This window comes from Blastomyces gilchristii, assembly GCF_000003855.2.
Source record: "Blastomyces gilchristii SLH14081 genomic scaffold supercont1.1, whole genome shotgun sequence".
Taxonomy (NCBI): Eukaryota; Fungi; Ascomycota; class Eurotiomycetes; order Onygenales; family Ajellomycetaceae; genus Blastomyces; species Blastomyces gilchristii.
The window spans coordinates 486454-512072 of NW_003101682.1; the positions used below are offsets into that span (position 1 = coordinate 486454).

Below are 25619 nucleotides of genomic sequence, written 5' to 3' on the forward strand. Positions count from 1 at the left end.
ATATCATCAATTCCCAAGCTGTGTGAGCTGCTATTTCTACTCCCCGAGCAGGACAAAGATGTTAACAAATTTTTGGTCTCATTTTCACTATTCTGCCTTAGAGCCACCGTGATTCCAGTTTATGCTTAATTTGATAAATATCACTTCAAAGCTGCTTTGCCTTGGCCAACGCGCACGGAGCTTGACTGCAATCAATATATGCTGGCAAGCCGCCTGGGCCCAATCTTGAACTTTACTTCCCGGCCCTGTGGGAGTGGACGATTAATATATAAAAAGACGACCAAATTGACGGGAGTAGTAGATAAGCAGTGCCATAGTCGTCATTCTCCAAAAATGTTTTCGCAATTCTCCTTTTCATTCCCTTCCATCAAAAACCTCTTCTCGTCAGTCACAGGTGATCCCAGCGCGATTAAAATAGATTCCGTCGAAATCCACGATGTCGAGACGGCAAAGGAAAAGCCTACCCGGGCGTTGAAACATCTGTTAAAGCTGAATCATGCCAATTATTCAATTCTCTATCATAACGACCGCTTCCATAATCATATGCCACATGTAAGATTGTCTGGAGGCTAATATCTAAAATGTTGATCCGGTGGGCGTATGGCTAATTACAGTCTTTTGCTATCAGTTGCTATCTTCAGCGTATTTATTTGGAAGTGATGCAGACCATCTGAACCGTCTTTACGAGATGGAGGCCAAGGTACTGGAGCCGTGGCGGGATTCGCCTGGAGAGATTACAGCGGACGACTGGAGGGATTTTTTGGGGAAGCCAGAGTAAGTACATAGGGTCACGGGCTATCTCCTGTTTTATATTTCCCTCCATGTTCGTAGGTATAACTGACTGCAACAGATATCAAAGAGCCTATCTCGACTTTTTCGAGGACGAGCTCGTCCATCATTCCTTTGACTGGAAAAAAGTTGCCGAGGTCTATCTTTATTCGGGCAATAAACCATTGATAAATTGTCTCGTTGCAGGCCGTAAGTTGGTCAAGTATAAATGTACACATGAATTAATCGCGCATTAACCTGACAATATTGAACAGTTGGACACCCACTCATCCATTTAGGATATGCCTATGAAATGTCGAGTCGAGATGTGGCTATTGAAAGTCTCGCAATGACAGCAACTTGTTACAACTACCTACACAAATATATAGACGATCCTTCCTACCTTGAACCGCCACCCACATACCAAACGGCTTCACCTTTGGAAATCTTACATAACATCCGTACAGACAAACGCTTCGATAACTTATTCGAAAAACCCGGCGGCGACAATCTGGAAACTGTCTTTGAAAACCATGAAGATGCAATTCTTGAACATTGGCGCGCATGGATGATCACCCCTGACCCTACCAAACAGCTTGAAATATCTCAGGAAGCCGCAGCAGCCATTTTTGTGGCCGCAGACACAGAAAAACACGACTTCTTCCTTGTTCACCTTCTTACCACTAGCCACGCAATGCGGATCCTCTTACCCTTCGTCCTAGGCAAATACCACGTCTCTCTCCTCCGGCAATGGTGGCTGATCGTCGTAGGCATTTACGTCGCACAGCTACGGCCCAAAATAGATCCTGACACGATTAAAAATTATAATACAAAGGGGCGGGGCTGGGACTGGATCGGTGGCCAAGCCGTCAGTGGTAAGTGGGCAGAAGAGACTCATTTCATCAAAGGAGTTCGGGCGCTCAACGAGGCCGCGAGGACTTGGGGTGATAGCGACGAATATTACATCAAGGCCGCAGTCAAGCTTGTTGATGAATTCAAAGGATTTGGAGGTTTTGGTGATTAGAGAGATTAATTCTCACGGGAGAACAAAGTGGGAGTTTTTGAGTGTGTGCGGGCTTCGACATACCAAATTGTCTGTCGTAGGTAATGTGGTCTTGACTTATTTTGGAAAAAGTAATAGTTGGTCGGAAATTTGTTAGTGTTGCATAATTTTGTATATGCGGACTTTGTACACAAATTGCCTAATAAGTGATTATTTCATGGACGCATACTCTGTACATTGCAAAATGTTGCCTTTAGTGCTGGTCAGCAGCAGCCCGATGATCATCGGCTCAGCTACCACTGTCAACTTACTGATGGATTATGGATTTATACAGCGTATGTCCTCCGTACAGTACTGTACATTTTAAGTGGGTATGGAGGATCCTTTTAAGCTGTAATACTGTTATCACTCAAGAATCTTCATTTCAGAGCAGTCTGAGACTTAGACTAGCTTTAGTTAAACTGTAACTGATTTATTCAGATACAGCAGATATACCCAGGTGGCTGCAAAAAGAATATAATCATGTCTGATTCTTCTAAGATAGTTGGGCGTACGCTCTCTGTTATATACAAATAAACATGCCCATTGCAGTCATAGAAGGAGCGATCGCGGGGGCTATAATAGAAAAGAAGATAGTAGGGCCTAAGTGCGGGCGGAAGAAGGAAGGGAACGGCCCGAGGGTGGAGCGGAAGGTTAACTAAGGGGTGGAAGTCAAGAGGCTTCCGCCACAATACAGCTAAGGTCAGACTCTGTTAAAACAGAATCAGAACTAAATACAGTATCAGATATTCTGATGTAATAATTTTATTGATATTGTATTTATAAAAATTATATATATTCAATTTAAATTCTTTCCCCTATAGCTAACTAAACAGTATTAAAGTTTAGAATACACATAATATAGTAAAAGTGTAAAAAATATTAATCATGATCTTATTCTGTTGAGGGTCCCGCGGTTGATCGGCCCTTCTACTAGCAATGCGCTGGTGGTGACTGAGCTCTTTTGCCCTAGTAGCCTACATATTCTCAATTTTACTTTATTATAACTTAAAGCTCAATACAAGATTATGTAATTAACTAGTAACTTAACTAGTTAAGTTAGTTAACTAGTTAACCGTGCCATGCTTACTCACTCTCTGTAGTGAGTGCGCCACAGTGTACAGAAAACCACACTGTAAAGAAAATATTTTGAATATAGTAATCTTTAAAAATTAATTAATAATCATCATCACATCTATCTATAATATAAAGATTATCTATATACTCATTAGAAGATGTAGAATTCACTGTAAGTTGAGATTTTATAGAATTATCTTATTATAATTAAGTAGCTGTAGATTTTATAGATTTGATTTCAATTAATTAAAGAGTCTTATTAAATGTCTTTTTCATCTCATCTGCTCTACAGATTATAATCTTACAATTGACATTCTTAATAGTAAGAACTTCATCTACTTGTACCTGTCTATAGAAGAATTTAATAATTTAATATCTATTTACTTAATAATAATCTATAAGTTCATTCTTATAATATGTATTCAATTTCACCTGAATTATACTACTCTTGAAAATCTTATTCAATCATCTTATTAAATCAGATGTAAGAGTATTCTTCACATCTTCTGAGGTCTTGACTGCTGTATTAATTTAATGATATAGTTTTGTAATTATCTCTGAGAAGATTAATTATAAGAAGACAGTTAACAGTTAATCTACAGATAACAGAGTAAAGTAATTATATATATTATTATTATTATCATATATGTTGAGATTCAGAGCATTATCAATGATAAGAGGTCTTAATTAATTAAGAATTATATCATAATTAACTGAATACATTTCACAGTTGATAAAGCCAGCTCTTATAGTACTAAATTTAAATGCTTATAGTTGAATACTCTTCAGATTAGTAAGAAATTATCTGTTATCATACTACTCATATCTGTAGTAAATAGTCTTATTAACTGTCTTTGTATGATAATACTTATACTGCTGAAAAGATATATTATCAAGAGATTATAGAATATGACTTATATAAGATAAGAATCTGAACAGAATAATCTTATAAAGATTACAGTATTGAATGAATTCTTCTATAAAATGAGAATTATGATTATTTATTAATAACAGTTAATGACTGCTTATTTAATACTTTTTTATCATCTTATTGAACTGCTTGATTCATTCAAATTCAATCTCATTATTTATAAAGTCAGACTTAAGTACAGTGATAGTGTAGTTGTTAGATAAGTTAAAGTGTATATATCAATTCTCTAAATGAATCTTTGATTTTATTATAATTAATGAATTTAATACTGTGTTATCTGTATTAATATACTTCATCACTGTTATTAATCTGCAGAAGTATAATAACTATATAATGAAATTTATATCTTTAAAGATGATTATAACTCACTGTTTATATTCTTCTTCTTCTTAAAATTCAATCTTATCAAAGTTATAGATATCACAGTGAAAAAATTAATATTAATTAAAGACAGCTTTATATTAATTAAATCAGTTAATAATAAAGCTTATATTCTTATAAGACACTTGTTTTAAATTCATGAGTTTTTACTTGACTTATTTATAATCTGATAGATGTTTGATAAATTAATATATTCATATCTTACTTACTATAAAAGATGCAGTCTCTGAATCTGTATAATACTGTCTTAATATACAGTTTGTAACAGCTTTGATATACTTGATAATAAATGAGTAAAAATTAATGTTTAATTAATGAATTCATATCTTAATTTTCTCTTTCTAACTGTTATTTAATACTTGATTCAGTGAAACTCTTATAGTTCTTGATTTCTTTCTGTTGATTCTCTCATACAAGATAGTATATGAGACTTTGAATTCTTATGACAGAGATGTGATTTTTAATTTTAAATTGCTTTTATATGTGTCAACAGCTTTTTACAACTGCTTCTCAGTGTAATTAGAAGATTTAGACATGATTATAATTAATGATGATTATTTAAAGATAAAGAATGAAGATATTAAAAATATTTTCTTTACAGTGTGATTTTCTATACACTGTGACACACTCACTACAGAGAGTGAGTAAGTATGACATGATTATTATAAAACTTTTAAACAATGAAAAATTGAAATTTAATATAATATGTAATATTTCTTTATAGAACTCTATTAAATACATATTTTTATAAAATAAAAGTATGGTAAAAAATTCACAGTAATAAGAAATGTATGAAATAATGAAATAATGAAATCAGATTAAATTAAATTAAATATAAAATTTATAATTCTTCATTAGTTTAGTAAGACTTAATAGTTAAAAAAAAGAGAGAGAGAAAGATAGAAGAGATTATACGCAGTAAGTACAAGATTGTAAAAGTAAGTTAATAAAAAGACTAGAGATGAATGTGTGAGATCAGGTGACTGTCACTAGTATTAGTAATTACTACATCTACTCTAGTCACGTGCCATCTCAATCTATTCATTTAGTGTAACTCGTATAGTTAGATTATAACACAATATAATATTATTCTTCAAGAGATTATGAAGCTCTTTATAAGTAATGAATAACTGTAATAATATATCAACTATATCTTCACATATCATTACACATGTCTAGATGTCTTTTATTAATTAATTGAACTCATGATGAATCTGAGATCAGGTGAAAAGCCTGACTTAATGAAGAATTATATGCTAATATATAGAAGAAGAAATTCACAAATATCTGAAGTATAAGAAGAATTGAGTGTGAGTTTATTAACATCTGTAACAAATTAAAAAGTGACTATCTTAGAGGTATTTAAGTCAGATGAAATCATTGCAGAGAAATAGTCTGATAAGTTTAATAAATATAAAGACTCAGTTAAAGGTATCAGTAAGATGTCAGATAATGCAGAGAGCTTAAGTGATTAAAATAATAATAGCTCAGCAAGTAAGAAGACTTATATAAGGCTTAAAATTGTAAGACTTCAGTATGAGATTGAGTGTATGAAGATCAGTAGAGATAAGACTCTTATAAGTGATAAGATAAGAGTGAATCTGACAGAATATCTTTAATAGAAAGAGAAGACATCTGTTATAATAAAAGTTCTTGAAGAATTCAGAAGCTAAGTTATTATTATTATTATTATTCTTCCATTATACTCATATGCAAGCGGAGCTTATGATGAGTCCTTGCGTGATGTTAAATACAGGTCAAGTGTTGATTATACAGGAGGAAATACAGGTGTTGAGACCATGCCAAGATAACAAGAACATAGGAAATACAAAGGAGTGACAATTAGATACATGCAATAATAACTTCCCAGCCCAGGAACATAGAGCGATTTATTGAAGCGATTTGTACACCTCTGTATTTATTAGAAACCTGAGGTGCTTGGGTTCCGGATTTAATGTATCCCCTGCGGGTTTCGAACTCACACGCCTTGGTTTCCCACGCCAAGGCGCTACCGGGTGGCCGTATTAACCATTCAGCCACCGGGGCTCAGAAGCTAAGTAAGACTTATCAAAAGATTAATAGTTCTCACTGAATTCATTAACTACTCAATGTGAAGAGAGGAAATTCTTTTGACTACAGAGCAGTCTGAAACTGATAATATTCTTAAAGATAATAATCTTAATAAGAATGTTACTATGAATATACAACATTTCTGAAAAGAATGCAATCTTTGATTATACAATTATATATAATCTGTAATTATCTCACAGATCAAGACTCATTTCACTATACTTAAGAAGTTCAAATTATCAGCTTATACTCTATATACTATTATAGAGAATAACTTTTCTGAGAGACCTGTTATATATAGAACTCATTTGTTTAAAGAGCTTATTAAAATAATCTTTAAAAGTAAAGAATCTGACAGAGCTTTCATTGAATATCTGATTATTATAAGAACTGATTATATTCATCTAAAATATGAGATTTCAGATATTATGTTTTTCAACAGACTGCTTACAGAAGTCAACAGAGATTAAGTCTCATTTATAAGAAATTGAATGAATTAAATTGACAAAGATAATATTCAACTCTTAGAGAATGATTTTATAAGCCTGTACTGTGATATTTTTTTACAACTCTCTGCTGTGAATAAAGTAAATACTGATGTGTCTAGAAATTCTATTAACAACACACAAGATAAGGATAAGAAAGACAAGAATAAAGAGAAAGATAATAACAAGAATAAGAACACTGAATTCAAATCTGAATATAGAGATAATGATGTGAGAATCTGCTATCATTGTCAAAAGATTAATCATATTCAGACTGACTGTTGAAAGAAATACTCTGAGAAACATTCTTTGAATTTGAATTTCAATATCAATAGAAATAAGAATAAAGACAAGAATACAGAGAATACAGATACTGCTTCTATTCACAATGTTATAAAGTAAGTATTTTACATCAAAGAAAAGGTCTATGTGAGTAGTCAGACAGGAAAAGATACCTGAATTCTAGACTCTGAATCAGACACTTATATCACATCTCACAGAGATCTTATTATGACAAAATCTCAGAAGGTAAAAGTGATGTTGAAAATGACAGACAGAATAATAATCTCTGCTACAGCTATAGAAGATACAAAGATTTCAGTGAAAGAAATGAATATACTGTTAAATAATATCTGCTATGTTCTGAAGTTAGAAGTGAATCTCATAAGTATGAATAAGCTTGTATATCAGAGTTATACCTATAAGCAGTTGATATATAAGAATAATTATACTATATTGATTATGTCTTTCAACTGTATATTCTCATTTACAGCAAGATTAAATGAGAATGATATCTATGAGATGAAAAGGCTAGTTATATACAGAGACTTGATTCAGTTTACTATACTTAATAATGATTTTGAATCTGTGAATACATTACAGATGAAAGATGACACAATATTAATACTATCTGAAAGAAATGATACAAAGATTATAGAACTTATAATGATGCAATGATATTAAAAGCTAGAATATCTGAATTCTATGAATATCACAAAAATAATGACAGATTCATAACTAGAAATGAGAATAAAAAGTGACAGAGCTTTGTCATTCTGCAAGACCTGTGTATAGATAAAAATAACATATTCAATCTTCACATCTATAATATAAGCTGTTAAGCTGATAATGAGATTCTTCATTAATCTGACAGAGAGTGAAAAAACACTTTTTAATAGAAATAACACTCTCACTAGAGAGAGTGTAAGCTACTGATTAAGTATAATAGATAATATAATCTGTTATAGATAAATAATTCTTATAATAAGAAAGAGAGAATCTACTGCAAGATTAATGAATTTTATTATAAATATTGAGATAACTACATAATATTGAGTTGAAACTCTACACTGAGATAATGAAGAAGAGTTTAAAAGTTAAGAACTTAAGATCTACTATCAGAGTAAAGAAATAATGTATGAAATGACTACATCTGATACATCACAATTAAATAACTCAGTGAAACATGTGAATTGAATAGTAGTAGAAAAGACACAAAGTCTACTATTTAATAGTGAATTAGAAAGAGAACTTTGAGATAAAGTAATACAAGTCATAATTATAATGATTAACACATTCTCAACATTAACAAAGATATTTGAATGTAAGAAAGAAACATCACTTATATCTTTTAAAGTGTGAACTGAGATGCAATCTTCTATTCATTGAATACAGAGATGAGAGTGCAAGGTCTATAAGAAGAATTTAAAAGTGTTAAATAAGCTTGTAAATAGAACTGATGACAGAAAATAACAGCTGATTGAATATCAAGAATTATATTAATATTATGTATGAGATTCTGTTGCATGTTATCTTGAGATTGCATAAGATGTTATATTTGATGAAGCTCTTGACATAAGTGTAAATACATCTGTAAATACAGTGAGAGAATTCAATGAATTGTCTAATGAATTGAACATTCTGAATGTCAGAGAGAAATAATAGTACTGCTTACTATAATATTTAGTAAAGAAAAAGTCAGATGTTTTGAAGATAATTATAAATAAGAACTTAGAGAGTATAATTAATTCAATCTATCTTCTAGATAATGAGATACAGCTTATTATGAATAAAGAGTCTGAAGATCTTATTAATGAGAATGATTCTATTCTAAATATTCTAACAGACTGATTAACTATACTGATAGAAGTTAAGAGAAGCTCAGACTGAAACTATTAATATAAGATAATGAAAAAGAAGATTAAGATATTTGAATAAAAGAAGATATATATTATCATTGAGAAGGTCTCAGAAATGAATATTCTTACAGATAAATAAGTATATAATCAGAAATTCAATAATAAGAAAGAAATCATTCACTTTAAAGCTCACTGAGTGATTAGAGAGTTCTTACAATAGCAGAGTATTCATTATATGAGATTATATACTGCAGTGATATCAGGGTCTATATCATACAGTCTATTCACTATATTAACTACTAAAGAATGAAAGATTAAATCAATTGACTATGTATCTATGTTTTTAAATAATATACTATTACAGAACAAGATAATCTATATACAACTGCTCACAGATGTTAAGTATAATAGAGAAAACTTGATAAGATTACTTCATCAGAGTCTATATGAAATAAAACAAGCTGTAAGAATATGATATTTTCTTGTAACAGAGCATCTGACTATATTAAAATTCAAGATATTATCTTATAACAGTGAATTTCTATATCACTCTATTTATAAAATCTATCTGATATTGCATGTTAATAATTATCAGGTGACAGAATCTCAAGAACAGCAATTAGACTAAGTATTAAAGAAGATTATAAAGAGATTTAAGATAAAGAATGTTGAAGAGATCAAGTTATATCTTAAGATAAAGATTAAATGTCAGAGAAATGATAATCTAGCAGTTACACAGAGCTGTTATATTAAGAAGATTCTTGAAGATTTCAGTATGAATAAGATAAATTCAGCTGACACTCTGATGATAACTGATATATAACTGAAATTCTCATCTGATGAGAGAGAGGGATTAAATGATGACTTTACAGCTATAAGATATTATCAAGAATTGAAATCATTACAATATTTAATCTCAAGCAGCTGATCAGATCTGGCATTTACAGTTAACTATCTCTTACATTTTAACTCACATTTATACAAAGTATGTTGAGCAGTGTTGAAGCATGTTCTACATTATGTCAAGAAGATGAAAAACTATAACATATTATACAGAAAGAAGATCAGTGATATAAGTCTGAGTTCTGTAACATACTGTGATTTAAACTGAGTGAGGGTGAATTCTCAATATAAATCAACTACTAGCTATGTTATATTAATTAATGAGTCACTGATCTCATGGCAGTTGCAGAGACAGACATCTATCATCAAATCAATCACAGAAGCTGAATATATTGCAGCTAGTGAGACAGCTTGTAAGATAATCTGATTAAATAATATGTTATATAATACTGAGTTGATGAATGATGAAAAAGTGAAAATATACTCACATTTATAAGTTGATAATAAGAGAGCAATTGATCTAGCAAAGAAAGAATTCTTAATGTGAAGATCACATTATATTAAGATTAGATATCATATTCTCTATAACTTGATTGAAAAAGAGAAAATCATGATGAAACATGTTGATTCTACAGCAAACATAGCTGATGAGCTCATCAAGCCACTGACAAAGCCTGCATTTGAAGATTTTGTCAAAAGGATTGATTTGAAAGAGATCAGAAAGAAATGATTGAATGATAATAATGATACAGCAGATCAATGAATTTTGCATGTATTTCTTGATTTCAATGGTTATTGCTGTATAGACGCCTTTCCTAATGAGGAAATCAGGGTCCAATTCATGTAATTAATTATTATTGCATTTTTGAAAGATTTGAGGATGGAGGAGGCCCCGGGTGGCGGCTTATTATAGGCCACGGTGTAGCAAGGGGGGGTGTTGGTGATTACTACACCTACCCTAGTCACGTGCCACCCCAACCTATCCATTTAGTGTAACTCGCGTAGTTAGATTACAACACAACACAACGTTATCCTCCAAGAACTAGCATGGTTAGCTGAGTCACCCGACGGGAAAACCTCCAACAAATCAACTCAGACGCGACATCAGAGATTCACTGTCACAAATGTGTAGTAACTGATAAGATTAACGCAAACAACTCGTTGAAGGATTATACAACAACACCAATACATCTTCGGGCTATTAGGTAACTCCCAGATTTATATTTGCCTCACACACCTCTTCCCAGCGGGGTCCAGCCATGCCATCCAGAATAGGATCAGGACCACTTCTCTATGCAGAGTTGCTGCCGAATATCCGCCAGATAACATTGCATGTGTCTTTTCCCGATTCCTCGTCTTTGGCCCAGAGTCCTACCACCCCCGATACCGCCGTGAATCTTGCTGGAGGCAAATGGTCCATATCTGTTTTGCCGTCTCGCTGCGCGGTTAGTCTCTCAAGCGCGGACACAATTCAAACGCTAAACCTGCCCGCGCGTGTTTCAGAAGCGGCACACACAATTGTCTCCACGCAGCCGACTCCTAATCCTTCTGGCACTGGGCATGGTGAACTACTGTTCCGACTGCCAGTTGATGTTGAGACGGGACCAGTAGTGGCTTCCCGGCCTGCAAATGACCTGGCTAGCCATGATAGATATGAAGTGCAGGTTCCATGGACTGCCAAGGATATGTGTGCTGAAACCCGCGTTCGATGCAGGCAGTGCAAGAACCTGCTTTTTATCCCGTCGAAAGAGGGAACGGTTATGTGGAAAGACTTACCCAGTCCTGACTGGGCTGAAATGATGGATTTATGGCATTGTCATAAACCTGATACGCATGCAGAGGATCATGGTGACGCAGCAACTGGTGCCGGGCTGCACGCTCATGATGAGAATGAAATTGTCAAAGGATATGGTGCTGCCAACCAGGTCGTCTGCACTTCCGGGACAGCGTTGATTGATGTTTTATCCTTCGTGATGGCTGAAGGCGATTGTCAGGGATTAGAAAAGTCGGTAAGTTCGAAATTTCGTTCTTTTCTTCCTTTGTCTTTGTGGCTCCCATGAAAAATTACCGCAGCACAATATCTACATTCAAAATATGTCCGGTCATTGTGTTGCTCGTGAGCGTTCATTTCATGAAGCACATAACCGCAACATTTACAGGTTATTATGCGCTATCTGTTTTCATTCCTTGCTTCCTATCTGCCTATATCACTTCACCTTCGGGCTGCAAAGAAGGAGATAAGATTGCAACATGGACTTCTCCAAGATTCCATGTCCCACGATCTTGTTTCCGATACAACTGCCCAATATCAATTATCGACCGATAAAAATCGCTGGAATCCACCGCAAGTGGTTCCGCACCTCCGATTGCCTGGTACTTGCGCCAATAACAGCCCAGTTTATCGTGAGAAGGGGAGCTAAGGAATTTGGGGAAAGAAAGGGTCACACCAAGTGCAGGCCGCGGAAGAGAGAATCCTCATCAAGCCTTGATTCTACCGAATTAGGGGTTGGTAGATGGAATCCCTTCCCCTGCACTCGAGATAGTCCTTGATTCGCTCATTTTACTTCCTTCCTTCCTCGCTGTAGATACAGGCTTTTACTGGGGATAGATTCACAAGAGACTAGGAAGAGAGGAGGACTTAATCGATACATGAAAATCTCTATAGCCTGGAATGTATTTCGCCGCGGAATTTTGACTACTTACCCGGATCTCTTCCTGCCGTTTTCTGGCGATCTTAGAAAACGCTAGACGATGTCCGGTGGCAGTATTCGCTCCGAGGTTTTGTGGGTTTCGCGGGATATAACCTGAGGTACACACTCGCAGACACTGGTGCAGTATTGATGCGCAGATTGGAAAATAACAAATGATATTTCACAGACGTGATTCTTTGATGGATAAACCCGATGTATTCCATGAAGGTTGTATTGGCTAATGCTCGTCCCTGCGAAGTTAACCATTATTCTGTGCGAGCGTACTGCCTTCCCTAATACCATTAGTTCTCTAATTTAGACATGAAACGTTCTTTCCACCTGTAAAGCGTATTTTCAACGGCGTATATGCTGACATGGACGTTATGGACCCCATTAGACATGCTCATCGTCGGCCACCGCTCTGCACATCGGAACCAGTGACCCCAAATCCCAACCCGTGGTAGATTTGTCGTGTTCTCGCTGCAGCGCCATAGTCGGAGAAGAATATCCGTCCTTATCTGGCCTGAGACTATACAAAGCAAATGTTTCTCTACTGCGAAAGCCCAAGGACGGGATCAATTCTGACAAGGATGCGTGGGAGACGTACCCAGTAGATATGATCGTGGGAACACAGTTGTTGGAGCTAGCTGAGAGGATCGGAGCGAGGAGATTCGCTGTCCATAGTACGGAATACGCAGGGGACGACCGTCGAGACAACAAGAGCGGCTTGCTGGTGAGCTTATTCTTATAATCTCATCGCACCTTCTCCCGCTGTGAACCAGATTTTTAAGCGGCAATGACGATCTACTAATTCGTTCCAATACGCAGCTTTGGGTGTTCAATCCAGATCTCCGCTATTCCAGTTTGCTTTCATACTCTACTACCGATGGAATCGTGTCTATCGCTTCCCAACGGGCTATGAAAATACTCTACCAAGAAGTCCCAGATATCCAGTTGATGCTCAATCCAGCGCAAGGGGTACCCTCGCCAACTGCGCTGGAAGATGTGAGCCTTCCTCCTAGCATATATGATGACATGAAACAGGCTCTTGAGAAAAGTAGGGAGACTCTGCCCATTTCCGCGCGCCAGTTTCGAGAGTGGCGGGTAGGCTTGTTTTCTCGGTACGAGGAAATAGGATGATCGGTGCCTGGGCGCCCAGCGTGACCTGTTTAACGATCGAGGAAACTCTCCTCCACATCCATGGTGCAAGAAGGCAAAGATTAGGAAAGTAGGGCATGCATTAAACTTTACAGTGACTGGTGACCAACTTCCTTATTGAGTTTGATGTCTGAAAGTATGGATGGGTATGACGCATTGAGTGATAGTCTCTGCGCTTGGCTCTTCCATCTCCTTAAGCGACTCGGATGCTCGCCAAGTTGTGCATTTTCCGTGCGCATATCACCAGATATCCACTTTTGATCATCTCTCTATTCTTTCTCTCTGTACAGTATCCTGCTGCTGTTAAAATCCACTGTCACTGCATGTGTCCATTTCTTTGGGCTTGGTTTACGACGCCCTTGCCCCATATACTACAGCCGCATGGTTCCGCATTGAAGCAACTTATCTCATTCCCAAATCACCGTATTGACATTTTTATTCGTTTTGCATTTTCCCATGGATATTGACTACAATGATGGTTCCGACATCGAATGGTCCTACATGGAAGACATTGACGAACAGATGCCCGCTGTTACTAGCCTTAACAACAGCGACAATCACGATCCTTATAGTATGGATAAAAACATCATCTCCGATGACGACTCCCTCATGACCGATACTGTGGATGGCCGTAATGCTCAGGATGGTAGTGGACACAACGAAGAGGGCTGTTCGTCTACTCCTACGTTGGCATCCAGTCATGTTCCCCTTCCCACTTCATCCCCGATGCAAGTCCAAACCACTATTCCGATACCTCCCGGAAAACCTTCCTCTCTCGAATTTGTTTCTCCAAGTCATGGAGATAGCGCTATTCATATGAAATGGCAAGCACTTCGCCAACCTTGAGCCGCCCCAGGCTTCATCGCTCGCCGCCTCTTCAAACTACCGCCCCTAAACAGTGTGTCTCAAAAAATCCATTTGATGGTCGCTTCGCCGGGCATGCCAAGGACTTAAACGCTCAACATCTGACCACTGCCGGATCAAATCTGGACCACACAACATTCCCACTGTCTCTCCGCAATTATCCATTTCCTCCAAACCAGTCCGACGCTCGGAAATGCCCACGGGTGCATTCCCGTAGCCCAATTTCTGAACCACCGTCGACTTAAACGTCGATCAAGAAATAATAATTGTTTTATCGCGGTGATAAGGCCCCTTCATTTATGTAACTATATTTTTTTATCCCTCGAAATCATTGCGGCTAATATATTTTAAAACCCGTAGGAGAGCGAATTTGTCGCCCACTCCAATCAACAAATAGAGTGCATTTTGTGCAAATAAAGTTTTCAAAAAAGACAGTAGTTATGATTGTAACTAGTTATTTTAAAGACGTGGAATTGCAATTTCAAATGACTATTAAAGGCCAACTTGCTGAAACTACGTTTGCTGCTTCCAAGCGGAAGTGGGGCCTTTCATCCATGGTAGGGTAGGTTGTGCAGCAGAGCTTAAGCTTAATTGAGCCTCTTCCTAAATTTAACGACGGATCAGGAATTTATAAGACACCACACTTTGGATATAGACACCAACGCTAAAATCAATCAAGTTTAGCCAGGTAATTGAATTTCCATTAATTATTTACTATGTAAAAAACAGGAAATCTTATATGCATGCAGAAATCACTGTCTGTCTGCCTGCTTCTCATATCCACTGAATCTCTATGAGAATAGAGATTGTCAGCTGCTGGTCTCCCTACTGCCCGTGTCAATGACAGGGGCCACAGGATACAACTGATATGACTATCTTATGAGCTGAGTTTAAGAGGTTATTAATAGACTATTTTTCAAGAAATCCCTGCTTCAACTGATAAACTGCATTGTCTTTGATACACAGAAGACAGAACAGGCAGTTCTGAAGAATTCATGAGAGGATGAGAATAATGAGTGACATTCTTTGAATGGATGAGAATTATTTGAGATAGGGATAGTAGATACATATATTAATTAATGGAAAATCAATTACCAAGCTATTCCTTATATACACTACTGTAGTGGGGATGATAATGTTACGGAAGAGGCGGAGCTATGGAAGCATCGGACCCAGAGGATGAGCGGGAGAAAATGATATAAGTATAGGGGATCCGCTCATATGGTTACATCAAGAAAAAGGATTTTTAGAAGACAGTGCATGTGGAAGGACGAGAGCTTTGCAGGCATTCTATATTCGAGAATGTTCATTCTTAGAGAGAATTCTAGTTGCTTTATTATCGGAATATTGATTATTGATTTTGATTGTCGATCTTGAATTGTTTTCTCCATCCGCTAGCTACCACGTAAGGTGTAGCACCCGTTCTCATCACAATACTAGTGGTGGGGTCTGTGTCCAAAGTGTGGTGTCTGTACTCCGTACGGAGTATATAAATCCCTAATCCATCGCAGAAGCCGCGTTTGATTGGAGTTACGTTACCCTTGATTCCGACCCAATCATCGCCGTGTTTAACAAGTAAATTCACGTGATTGTTTAGCAGCCTTGGCCTTTCGTTTTAAAGGAACGAGGCGCCAACAAGAGAGAACCGATAAACGCCGTTATTTGGTGGATCGCTTCCGCGACAACATTATATATTATTCCAGAAATCGGGAATCTCCTAACAGTCTGTCATACCTTGGCGTATCAAAGGTTGTGCTTTGCTTGGTTTTTTTTTTTCTTTTTTAACCTTTTTGCCGCAGCAAATGGACAGCCATTTAGCCCCATGCGCGTGGATGGAGCGCAACCAATAGCATGGTATGGGGCCAACGATTCCCACTCCCGGGCGAACAGATGCTACATCTATTTTTGACTACGGATTACAGTCAGGTATACGACCACTCAGATGAATGTAACCCAGGCCTCCTGTCGGGGAATTTCACCGAATCTCGACTATCATGGCGAGAGGTTGCAGAAGAAGTGCCCAGAGCATATGCTTCCCCCACGATGCCCTCTTTTTATTTCCTGCTGGTCTTGTTCCAACATGCAAAGTCTTATCTCCAATGTTCGCGATTTCGGGATTTGGTTCATTGTTTACCATCCCATCTCAATTTTGTGCCGCTGTGATCGTCGGAGGCGAATTCACAAAAGGCCCGTGTGTCAGGAGTGCTCGTTGCAGACGCCTGTCTCTCGTCGAGTGAACCAGCCTGATTTTACCTTACAGGTCCCAGAGCCGAGGTTCAGCCGCCTTCCGGCAGTCGACTGCCTTGATCTCTTCGCATCCCTATTGGCTCTGATCCATACCCAGCATGCGACGTTGCTCGGTGGGGAGTCGGCGTAACGGGTGAGATTTCGATTGTTGAGTCCTTATAATGAAGGAGCACTGCTCGTTTTCCTTGGCCCCTTGAAATTACTTCTTTTCTGTCTGAATAGGCCTTCACATTATTACTTGAAAATTAAATCGCCGAATCAGCTGATGTCTAGGTTTTGATTGTCTTCATCTTAAAACGAGAAATCCCTATTTCCTTGCAATCACGTTGGTTAGGAATATTATTTCATCGGCATAAATTTCAGCAATTTTTGGTTGCTTGTCTGCATTGCTGGAGGAAAAACTACATACGAAACTACATACGAAGCACGAACTGCTTTCGTCCCAACACTCTTTCTTCACCTCCACCCATGCCCGCCCCGCATGCAGCCTGACAGCTACTGACCGCTACGTATTGGGCATGAGAGGTAGTTATGTGATACAGGTTCTGAAATCATTTAAACCGAAAAATCTTCCTAACTTCGCTCCACTTCGCTCCCTTCCTCTCATCTGTGTGATTAACTATTTCCACTATCAACCTCCTAGCATGACAGCAGGACATATCTTCTCAAACGGTGTCTCAATCCAAGAAAATGCCGAAAACCCGGAACAGTTCATCGCATTGCGAGGTTGAAATATCTTAATCTTGTCCTTCGCTTCACCGATGACAGTTCATTTCGCCCTATTTGACCTGCAATGTGTCAACACCAAGGTATGGCTAGCGTAATTCAAAATTGATTATGCTTACTAGCCGGGATGCATCAACACTCTGTACCACATTCGTGACAAGATTTGCCAGGAATAACCCACGTTTCCTTACCACTCTCCGCGCACTTTGGGCACTGGACACCAGGCATCTTGAACAATACCGTTAGCTGCTACAATAGTGTCTACTTATCTGTTGCTTTGGGTCTCACCGGTGACATCTCATTCCTTCTAGCCGCCGAACCATACGACCACATCATGGACATGCCGGGTTTGAAAAATTGTAAGCCCATCTTTGGCTGAGTTGATTGGATTTAGAAACGCGATGAAATGCTCGTTCTTGAAGCTTTGCTACTTCTTGCTAATACATCATTGTTAATAGGGTGACGTTTGAAGGACGAGTGCAAGTGGATGACTCCTCCTAAATGAATTACTCACTTACTAAGGACAGGAGGAAAAAGTTTATAAGCGCACCACTGCTGGTTTATCTGCGTGTTTGGATGAAGGATTTGGGTGGTTCGCTTCACGGATTATTCACAATAGCCCAGGGGAGAATTGACGACTTATTTATGATGCGTCGACCGATTTTGAACCTTTCCTGAAGTCAATATGATCTCCCACGATCGACTAATATGTCATAAAGAAGTTGTCACATGGACAGGTAGCCTCCTTCACACTCCGGGTCCCTTGAAGCAAATGCGCGAGAACTGGTGGATCAGCAACATAAGGTCAAGCCAGTACCAACACATCTCGACGCAACCAGTTCGATTTGAGATACGGGTATGTCGAGGATAAGCCAATGATCACTGCTCTATTTGACTCTGATACGGTGGAAATCTGCTCAACACGATCGCATTTTCCAGCGTCTCCTAAAAGTATCATCCAGCAGGGTGGGGATCGTTCCAATAGTGCCTGATATACGCTGAATAAGGTGTTGATATTCTGTTTTGTTCAACATCAGAAAATAAATGGCGCCTAGTCCGTGTTATTGTATGCCACATTACCCCATCCCACTTGCGGAGAAAAGTTTATTTGATCATTTAACAAACATCAGCGTGATCAGCCATTCGTGTCCACTTTTCTTGAGAAAATTGGAGAATGGAAATGCGTGTCAATTCTGCTGAAAGTACTACGGCCGAGATGGCGGATTTCGCCAGATGTTTGGTTATCTACAGACTGCGAACCAACACTGTGGAGCCAGACCAGATAGCCTTTCACTGGGTGGCTTCCCCGTAACCCCAGAATCAACCTGGACCGGAAATCTTTTACACCGCCTACCTGCACCGTGTCAATTCTATAATTCGTCGACAACATCCCACCTCGCAGCTCTTACAAATATTCATATAATTGGATTGGCCAGGTTGACACCATTTCGAAAAATCGAAATTACATGGCAACCCAGGGATAGTGCATCCCTATCAATCGAACGTGACGGGGAAAACGGCCGCGTGAGCAGAAAATTTGCCTACCAGGAGAAGTCCAGGTTTGCCATGGAGCTCATATTTCCATGAAACAGATTACCCGATTCGTCATTCACAAATAGCACGGCTGCATCTAGGCGGGATGCTTTCTGGGCGAGCCGATAAAAGTACGCGACTTTGATATCACAACTAACTGTGTTCTTTCGTCTCGGGCTGCAGCCAATCGATGGCCGATTTTAGAGCTATCCATCCGCCCCTCACGTTTGCAGCCAGCTAAGACCTGGGTTTCTTGAGCCAATTATTACTGCAAAGGAAGGCAGATCATTGCCATGACGAAACGGGAACATTGCCGATTTTTGGTTATTCCAACGGCTGCTCGTGCCACGTCTCCCACCTTCTACTGCCACTATGGTTTTCCGTACCATTTTAACATCTGGTTCTCACTCCTAATTGTTAGGACCATGAAGGCGACTCAACTTGAACGTATTTCCGCTCATTGGGCACCTCTCTCAGGCGGACCGAAATCTAAAAGTTTGCTACCGGACAAGCCACTTATTTAATTTCCAGATGATAACTCCTCCAAACCGCCTTCGATAATCAAAGAGATGTCGTCCCCGCAGAACAACGTTTGGGCGATCATATCTCCAAGCTCATGGAACTGAACATTGACTGATGCTGGTCAACCAATGAGGTTACGAGGTTGAGCAGAAAAATGGACATGTCACAATTTGTTTTAGTATGCATGAACCATGCATGCTTAGGTACATACTTACATCGATCCGCGGGTTTTCAAGACTTGCTCATTCCCTATTTCCTTTGAAATTTTACAAAAAATATGAGAAGACGAAAATCATGTTAATTTACGCAACACCAATTAGCCCGACCACGAGAGCTATCACCCACATAACACAGCCGGCTGATCACCAATTTCATTATCTAACAACTTCATATGGCGCCAAATCCGAAGACAAGGTGGAACTTGCGGCTGAGGATACATTCTAAACTATGCACGGAAAAGTTAAAACGTTTATCAGATTGAATTGTCTCGGGCTGCATCAGATAAACTTTATTCATCCCGACACTGGAGTCTAAGAGAAACTCTCGGAAACCGATCTAAGTGAGAATTTGGTGGTCTAAGCGATTAATAGAGCACCATATGATGTTAAATAGGCCACTCAAGTATTTCTCCTGAAAGCTATGGTCATTTACTGCAGAGCATAACCTTTGCAGACATGCTCCAACCCTATATGCCGACTCGGTAGGCTGAAGAAGGAGTGCAGTGGACAAAGGGAAATGAAGTGCTTGTTTCATACAAAATTACCAAGAGGTTTTAGGTTATCTTTTTCGAGATTTTGACAAGCAGGACGCCTTGGGACAGCTTGCCCTTCGTGTCAAAAAGCCGTATAAATCGAAATCCTTGGCGCAGCCGATCGAGTCTGATGCAAGCCCACCCCGCTAGATCATCTCTTCCAAACTCGCGGTCCTTAACTTTGAACCTGTCAATTCACTTTTGTATTAGTGCCATGTTCCTGCAAGGAAGAGCGGGGATACACAATATGCATGAGGAATCACAATAACGAAAAGCAAAGCGATCAGCAGGTCCACGCAACCGCCCCCATTTACATGGTTTGGCATATGTGGACAGTTTTCTTCCGTGTTCCTTCCGACTTTTTTAAATGCGTGGTGTTTCCCCCCCTCTTTCCTACAAAAGCAATAACAAGAAATACACTTTTTGTCGATATCCCCTAATTGACGTGGCACTAATCGCCTTGATTGGGATATTCGGAACTATCAATGATGGTAGGAGGGATAGATCGACGTGGGGGGCAAGAAATCGAAATAACGCAGGATATATCAGAAAGTAATAAGGGGGGAGGGGGGCAAGGGGGAAGAACTACGGAATGGACTAACCTCACAAAGCTCAGTTCCTCCAAGGTAACTGGTGCGTTTGGGAAATGCATCACTTGCCCTCCAAAGTCCGGATCTGAACCAACTCCAGCCTTGGTTTGCACTTTGTACTTTGCGGTACCCGTACCGCCTTTAACATTTTCGGTGGCGTGGATGTGATCCTTTAGTCGCTCAAGATAAAGTTGACATGCGACATAAGGGCGGAAGCTCTTGGCGTGTTCATCACCCACAGGGAGAGGAATGTTTTGCCCTGCAAGGACTTCGATCGATAAATCTAGGATGTGATACCGCGCAATATTTTGAAGGCTTTTTTCAGTTCGCCCTGCTGCTCCAATCCTCCATACCTTTCCTCTGTATGTCTCCGGCTTAAGAACCCAACCTCTATGCCCAGCAAACATTCCTTCGTTTATCATCATTCCCTTGTCACAGTTCTGCCAGTTTAATGCAACAATTTGAATTCCTTGTCTCCAGTGAAATGAGGGATCTAAATTAGACGAATTTACGCGCAGGCCGGACGGATATGTTCGCATCATATACTCTCGATTATGGTCAAAAAGAGCCTGGCGTTCATTATCATGGGCGTCCTTCACAGCGTTCTCTGAGAGGGAAAATATGTGGTTCAGGTGGGTTGCCTCTGTAGACATATTTTGGTAAGCCGATTCTTTCCTTTCTTATGCCAATGAGTGTAGTTCTCCCCCACTGCTCTTGATTGCTCTGAAACAGCGTGTGGCACACCCCTTGTTGGCAGTTACTAAAAATTTAACATTAATAACATACCTTGTTGCGAAAATTTACTAAAAGTGTATCCACGCGTGTAAATACCGAGTCGACTTAGAGCATGTAAAATCTTCGAAGGCTTTTTCTTGGCCTGAGCTGCTCTGCTGTTCTCTCCCCCATCAATACCTCCCACAGTGTCATCTTCAGCTACTGATCCTGACTTCTGTTTCCCAATTTCCGAGGGCACTCCAGGCATGTCTCCGGCTTTCGTTTGATCGGCCGCCGTCTCGGGTGGTGCCCATTTCACTTTGATCAAAATCTTGTTTCGCAGTTCTCCCGGGCTTGGCAAGTGTTCAATTTCACCCTTTTCCAGTTTAGCTTCGATATCAGCTGGAAGCTCAACGAGCATACCTTTCCATGCCTGCGTCATGATATCTACCATCACCTGTTGTTGCTCAAGACTTGCATGGACCTCTAGGCTCACGATGATTGGTAGATCGCTAGTGACGAATGCATAATCTCTAATTGCACAGCACACATCACGGAACGTTATTTCTTTCGTCAGAGTATAACCATGAAAAACGCGAGGTTCAAGCCGCAGGGGGGCAGATGACACTGCCGTTCCCGCAACTCCGGTTGCAGTTACCACGGTAGCTTCGGCAATGGCAGCTTGCGGCTGCGTTGTCGATCCTTTAGAAAGCCGGTCCAAGCGACTTGACAATGATGACAGGTTAAAACGGCCACTTTTCCTGTCCTTAGGACTCTTCTTCGCAATTTTCTGAGACGCTTTAGGCTCGCCACGGTCACTTTCTGAACCCGACGAGTCGGAGCTGTCCTCGGAATCCGGTTCACCATCCCACACATCAATTTCGAGACATCTACATCCTTTCAAAAGAACCTAGCAGGGGATATCATGTTAGCTCATAAGTGCGTCGTCAAACAGGAATTTCACCTTCAGGCTGAAACAATGTTATCCGTCGTCATTGTGAAGATGATATGCTCGGGGAACATTATCCATCCAATGACGCAACGAGTCCCCGGTTGTGAATAAAATCAAAGAACACCAAGTTCCCATACATCTCTGGGTATGAATGCTCGATTGGCCACTGGAGTTCTCCCAACGATTTCCCGAATTAACAATAGAGAATATGGGCAACCCATGAGCATTTCCGATTGTGGAGTAAAAATCTTGCTCTCCCCGGAAAAGTGCATCCGCCACTACGAATAACGACACACCACATACACCAAAACAAATTGCAATGTTGTTCTAACCAAGACCGAACTGGAAACAAGAAGGAACAATGATGGAAAAATCAAAGGTGGAGGGCAGACTTGAAAGTTGACATACATTTTTGTAAACCCTTGTGCTTGATTCGCTATACAGTTGATTGCCAGTGAGATAGGTATTGTGGCTCGAGCTAATAAAGTAATTGTTCATAGGCAACGACAGATCTTGTGGTTCAGGGGGCGCTTGAGCATACGCAGATGACATGTATCCCATAAAATCCTCATAAGTGCTGATACTATGTTGCTTCTGTGGAGGTTCGAGCTGGATGGCCTCAAGAAATGTTTCTTTATTGTTGGCCTGGCCCGTTGATTCGAAAATGTGCTTTAGATGACGCTTGATATGAGGGGAGAAGGCTGAAATTCTAGTGTCTTCAAGCGGTGACCCTGCACTAGATTTGGTAGGCGACGACATCGTGGGCAGGAAGCAGGATGTTAATCCAACGAGCAGTTGGCGTGCCTCAATGTGGCTTTCAGGCGCTGTGGCACAGAAATGGAAGAAGAGCGTGATACGATAATTTTTTGATGCAGCAGCACAATTAACAACGTAATCGATCGAATGATCTGTGGACAACCCCTTGTAGAACGCTGCAAGTTGTGGTTCGCTTTGTTGTATTCAAAGCGTGCAGCGATTGCGGGGTAGAAGTTTCAGGAGTAGCGTTGGCGGATAACTAATTAATGTCCCAAGGCGTGAAGGACCTAGCAACGCGGTATGCAAGTATGAAAAAAATGCAGCCAGAGCAAGCTTGACGAAGAGCATGGTAAGAAAAATAATACCTATGAAGTGAATTCGGCACGGTGTTAAATATATCAATTGTGAATAAAAACGTCGAGATTTTGCTTCCCTACCTTCCCCACCAAATCACGACTAAGACGAGAAAAATATTCACAGAGACTCTTGCTCCAGAAGCGAACTTCCGGTCTATTGACGGGACATAGATATGCCCAGCTCACTTCTTCTCGTCAGAAATATCGGTCAGACAAACGTTGGGGATGATAAATCCACCAAGGGTGGGTTAATCTCTGCAAATCCAAAATGGTTCGATAATACATCAGGATGCGTCATCACCGACTAATTTGCGGACATTTCCTGGGAAAGTAAAAAAGCTGCACAGTAAGTGACAATGATTCTGGTAAAGCTCAATATAAAGGCATAGATACATACCGCAAATCTTAAAATACTATCCAACCCAGTTTCAGGAACACCGAATTTTATACGGGATCCCTGGCACATTCTCCGCATTCCTAGAAAGGAGTTGGATGAAGGAACGTCGAATCCTAGTCTCGGGAGCACATCTGCAACCAAAACCCCAATTACATACTTGAGCGAACCAAGAAAATCAAAATTCAATGAAAGAGGTAAAGATATTGTATTGAATGGAAATGAGAAGTGAAAAATATTGAATTCAAAAAATATCTTGCATTTTGACTCGATAAACTCCAGAGTTCTGAAAACAAAAGAAGAACTTAGGAACACACCTGTGCTTATGGAAGTTCGTCTGTTAGCACCAAACTCATATCAATCAGACTCTGGATGTTGGAAAAATTTTCACCTCTTAGAAATCTCAGGACTGGTGGTTTTCCACAACGAATTGCGTTGCCCGGGAGGAAAGCAGCGGCAGGAGGATTTGGCGTGTGACTGTGGATTAGATTTTAGAAGGCAATTTAAATTGCAAAGTGAGTGTCAGGGGCATTCCGCTATGAATAGGTGCGATGCGATGGATGCTCTTGGCCTTTCATGACGCATTTCAGCAGTATCGGCTAGATATTCCTCACAGGAGTGCTGCACGATACCATGATAATTTCGTCAGTAACTAGCAGGAAAGTTTCCACAATCATATTTTGATCGATATCCATCAGCTCTTCCTCGCGTTTGGCCCTATCTTGCGGGATTTACCAAACCTACTCACACTTTTTCAAGTTCTAAAAGATGGAAATCATTTCATAATATGATCAGCATCTTCCGGATAAAAGAGAACGGTGCCAGTGGCGGAATTCTATCAATCTATTATCAAGTTTAACTTGAGACGACCAATTGGTGTTCTCTTAAGGTGGGTGGCTCCTCCCAGAGAACCGCAATGGTGGTGAACCGTCGAAAGCTATGAGTGACTCCATACATTAAAGCGAAAGTCCAGTATTCATGCAGGCACACAGTCCACTAGCAAAGAATGTACCTGCAATTAGATGGGTAAGTTAATGTTTTCAGGAGAGGGGTGAAAAAAACAGCCTCTTCATCAGGCATGTAGTCAACCCACTGCTTCCACTTGTGAACGTTTGGATGCGAGTTCTGCCTTACCCAGCACACCAAATTAGTGGGTGGTAGTAAATTGAATCTACACTTCAATGGGACCAGCATCCGACTTCAAAAAGCAAGCTTACCCAGTAGAGTTGGGATTGAGACCGTTTGAATGTAAGGGCTTTACTCCCCTTACGAGCACACCCGGGAAGTTTCGAGAATTCTTGAGACCTAAAGGGCCCCTGGGAGTTTCGCAGATAACGTTTCCTGACACTGCACCCGCCAGGTCCGTCGAGCAAGAAAATCCAGCAATCCACAAGTCTCCAGGTATAAGTTTCGCAGGTTAGAAGACGAGGTGTGGTTGAAGTTGTCTCGTCACATGACCCTAGAAGATCCACAATAGAAAATCTGATAGAAGAGGTCCGGATAGTACTCCAGATTGCTAGGACAAATGCAACAATAATAGTGATCTTGCTCTCCTCGTCCGCGATGATACACTCTCTTCAATGGCTACTGGTCGAGAGAACTGAAGGTGAATGAATAACGCTCTCCAGCAA

At 39.5% G+C, this 25619-nt stretch overlaps 4 protein-coding genes across 6 annotated transcripts; 3 read left to right on the forward strand and 1 right to left on the reverse strand.

Annotated features, from left to right (window-relative positions):
- The first annotated feature begins 7 nt into the window (after positions 1 to 7).
- BDBG_00090 (MGS207 protein) lies at positions 8 to 2325 on the forward strand. The gene is made up of 4 exons (XM_031719720.1): positions 8 to 552; positions 629 to 774; positions 851 to 978; positions 1044 to 2325. Exons 1-4 carry the CDS (start codon positions 199 to 201, stop codon positions 1790 to 1792), a joined length of 1377 nt encoding a protein of 458 aa, XP_031575593.1. The 5' UTR covers positions 8 to 198; the 3' UTR covers positions 1793 to 2325.
- An 8669-nt stretch (positions 2326 to 10994) lies between these two features.
- Positions 10995 to 13565, forward strand: BDBG_00091 (uncharacterized protein; the record flags this gene model as incomplete). Its single annotated transcript, XM_031719721.1, has 3 exons — positions 10995 to 11744; positions 12823 to 13158; positions 13254 to 13565. 3 exons carry the CDS (start codon positions 10995 to 10997, stop codon positions 13563 to 13565), a joined length of 1398 nt encoding a protein of 465 aa, XP_031575594.1.
- A 2396-nt stretch (positions 13566 to 15961) lies between these two features.
- On the forward strand, positions 15962 to 24671 carry BDBG_00092. Of its 3 annotated transcripts, none has more exons than XM_031719723.1 (3): positions 15962 to 17779; positions 17879 to 21475; positions 21795 to 24671. In XM_031719723.1, the coding sequence occupies exon 1, from the start codon at positions 16390 to 16392 to the stop codon at positions 16822 to 16824; it is 435 nt and encodes a 144-aa protein (XP_031575596.1). In that variant the 5' UTR covers positions 15962 to 16389; the 3' UTR covers positions 16825 to 17779; positions 17879 to 21475; positions 21795 to 24671. The 3 variants fall into 3 exon arrangements, with proteins under 3 accessions (XP_031575596.1, XP_031575595.1, XP_031575597.1); XM_031719722.1 differs by having other exon boundaries at positions 16065 to 17779; positions 17879 to 22896; positions 22983 to 24671; XM_031719724.1 differs by having other exon boundaries at positions 16112 to 17503; positions 17732 to 17779; positions 17879 to 24671.
- On the reverse strand, positions 20248 to 23241 carry BDBG_00094 (phospholipase C; the record flags this gene model as incomplete). The annotated part of the gene is made up of 4 exons (XM_002628802.1): positions 20248 to 20413; positions 20829 to 21459; positions 21603 to 22440; positions 22891 to 23241. 4 exons carry the CDS (start codon positions 23239 to 23241, stop codon positions 20248 to 20250), a joined length of 1986 nt encoding a protein of 661 aa, XP_002628848.1.
- Positions 24672 to 25619: the final 948 nt, after the last annotated feature.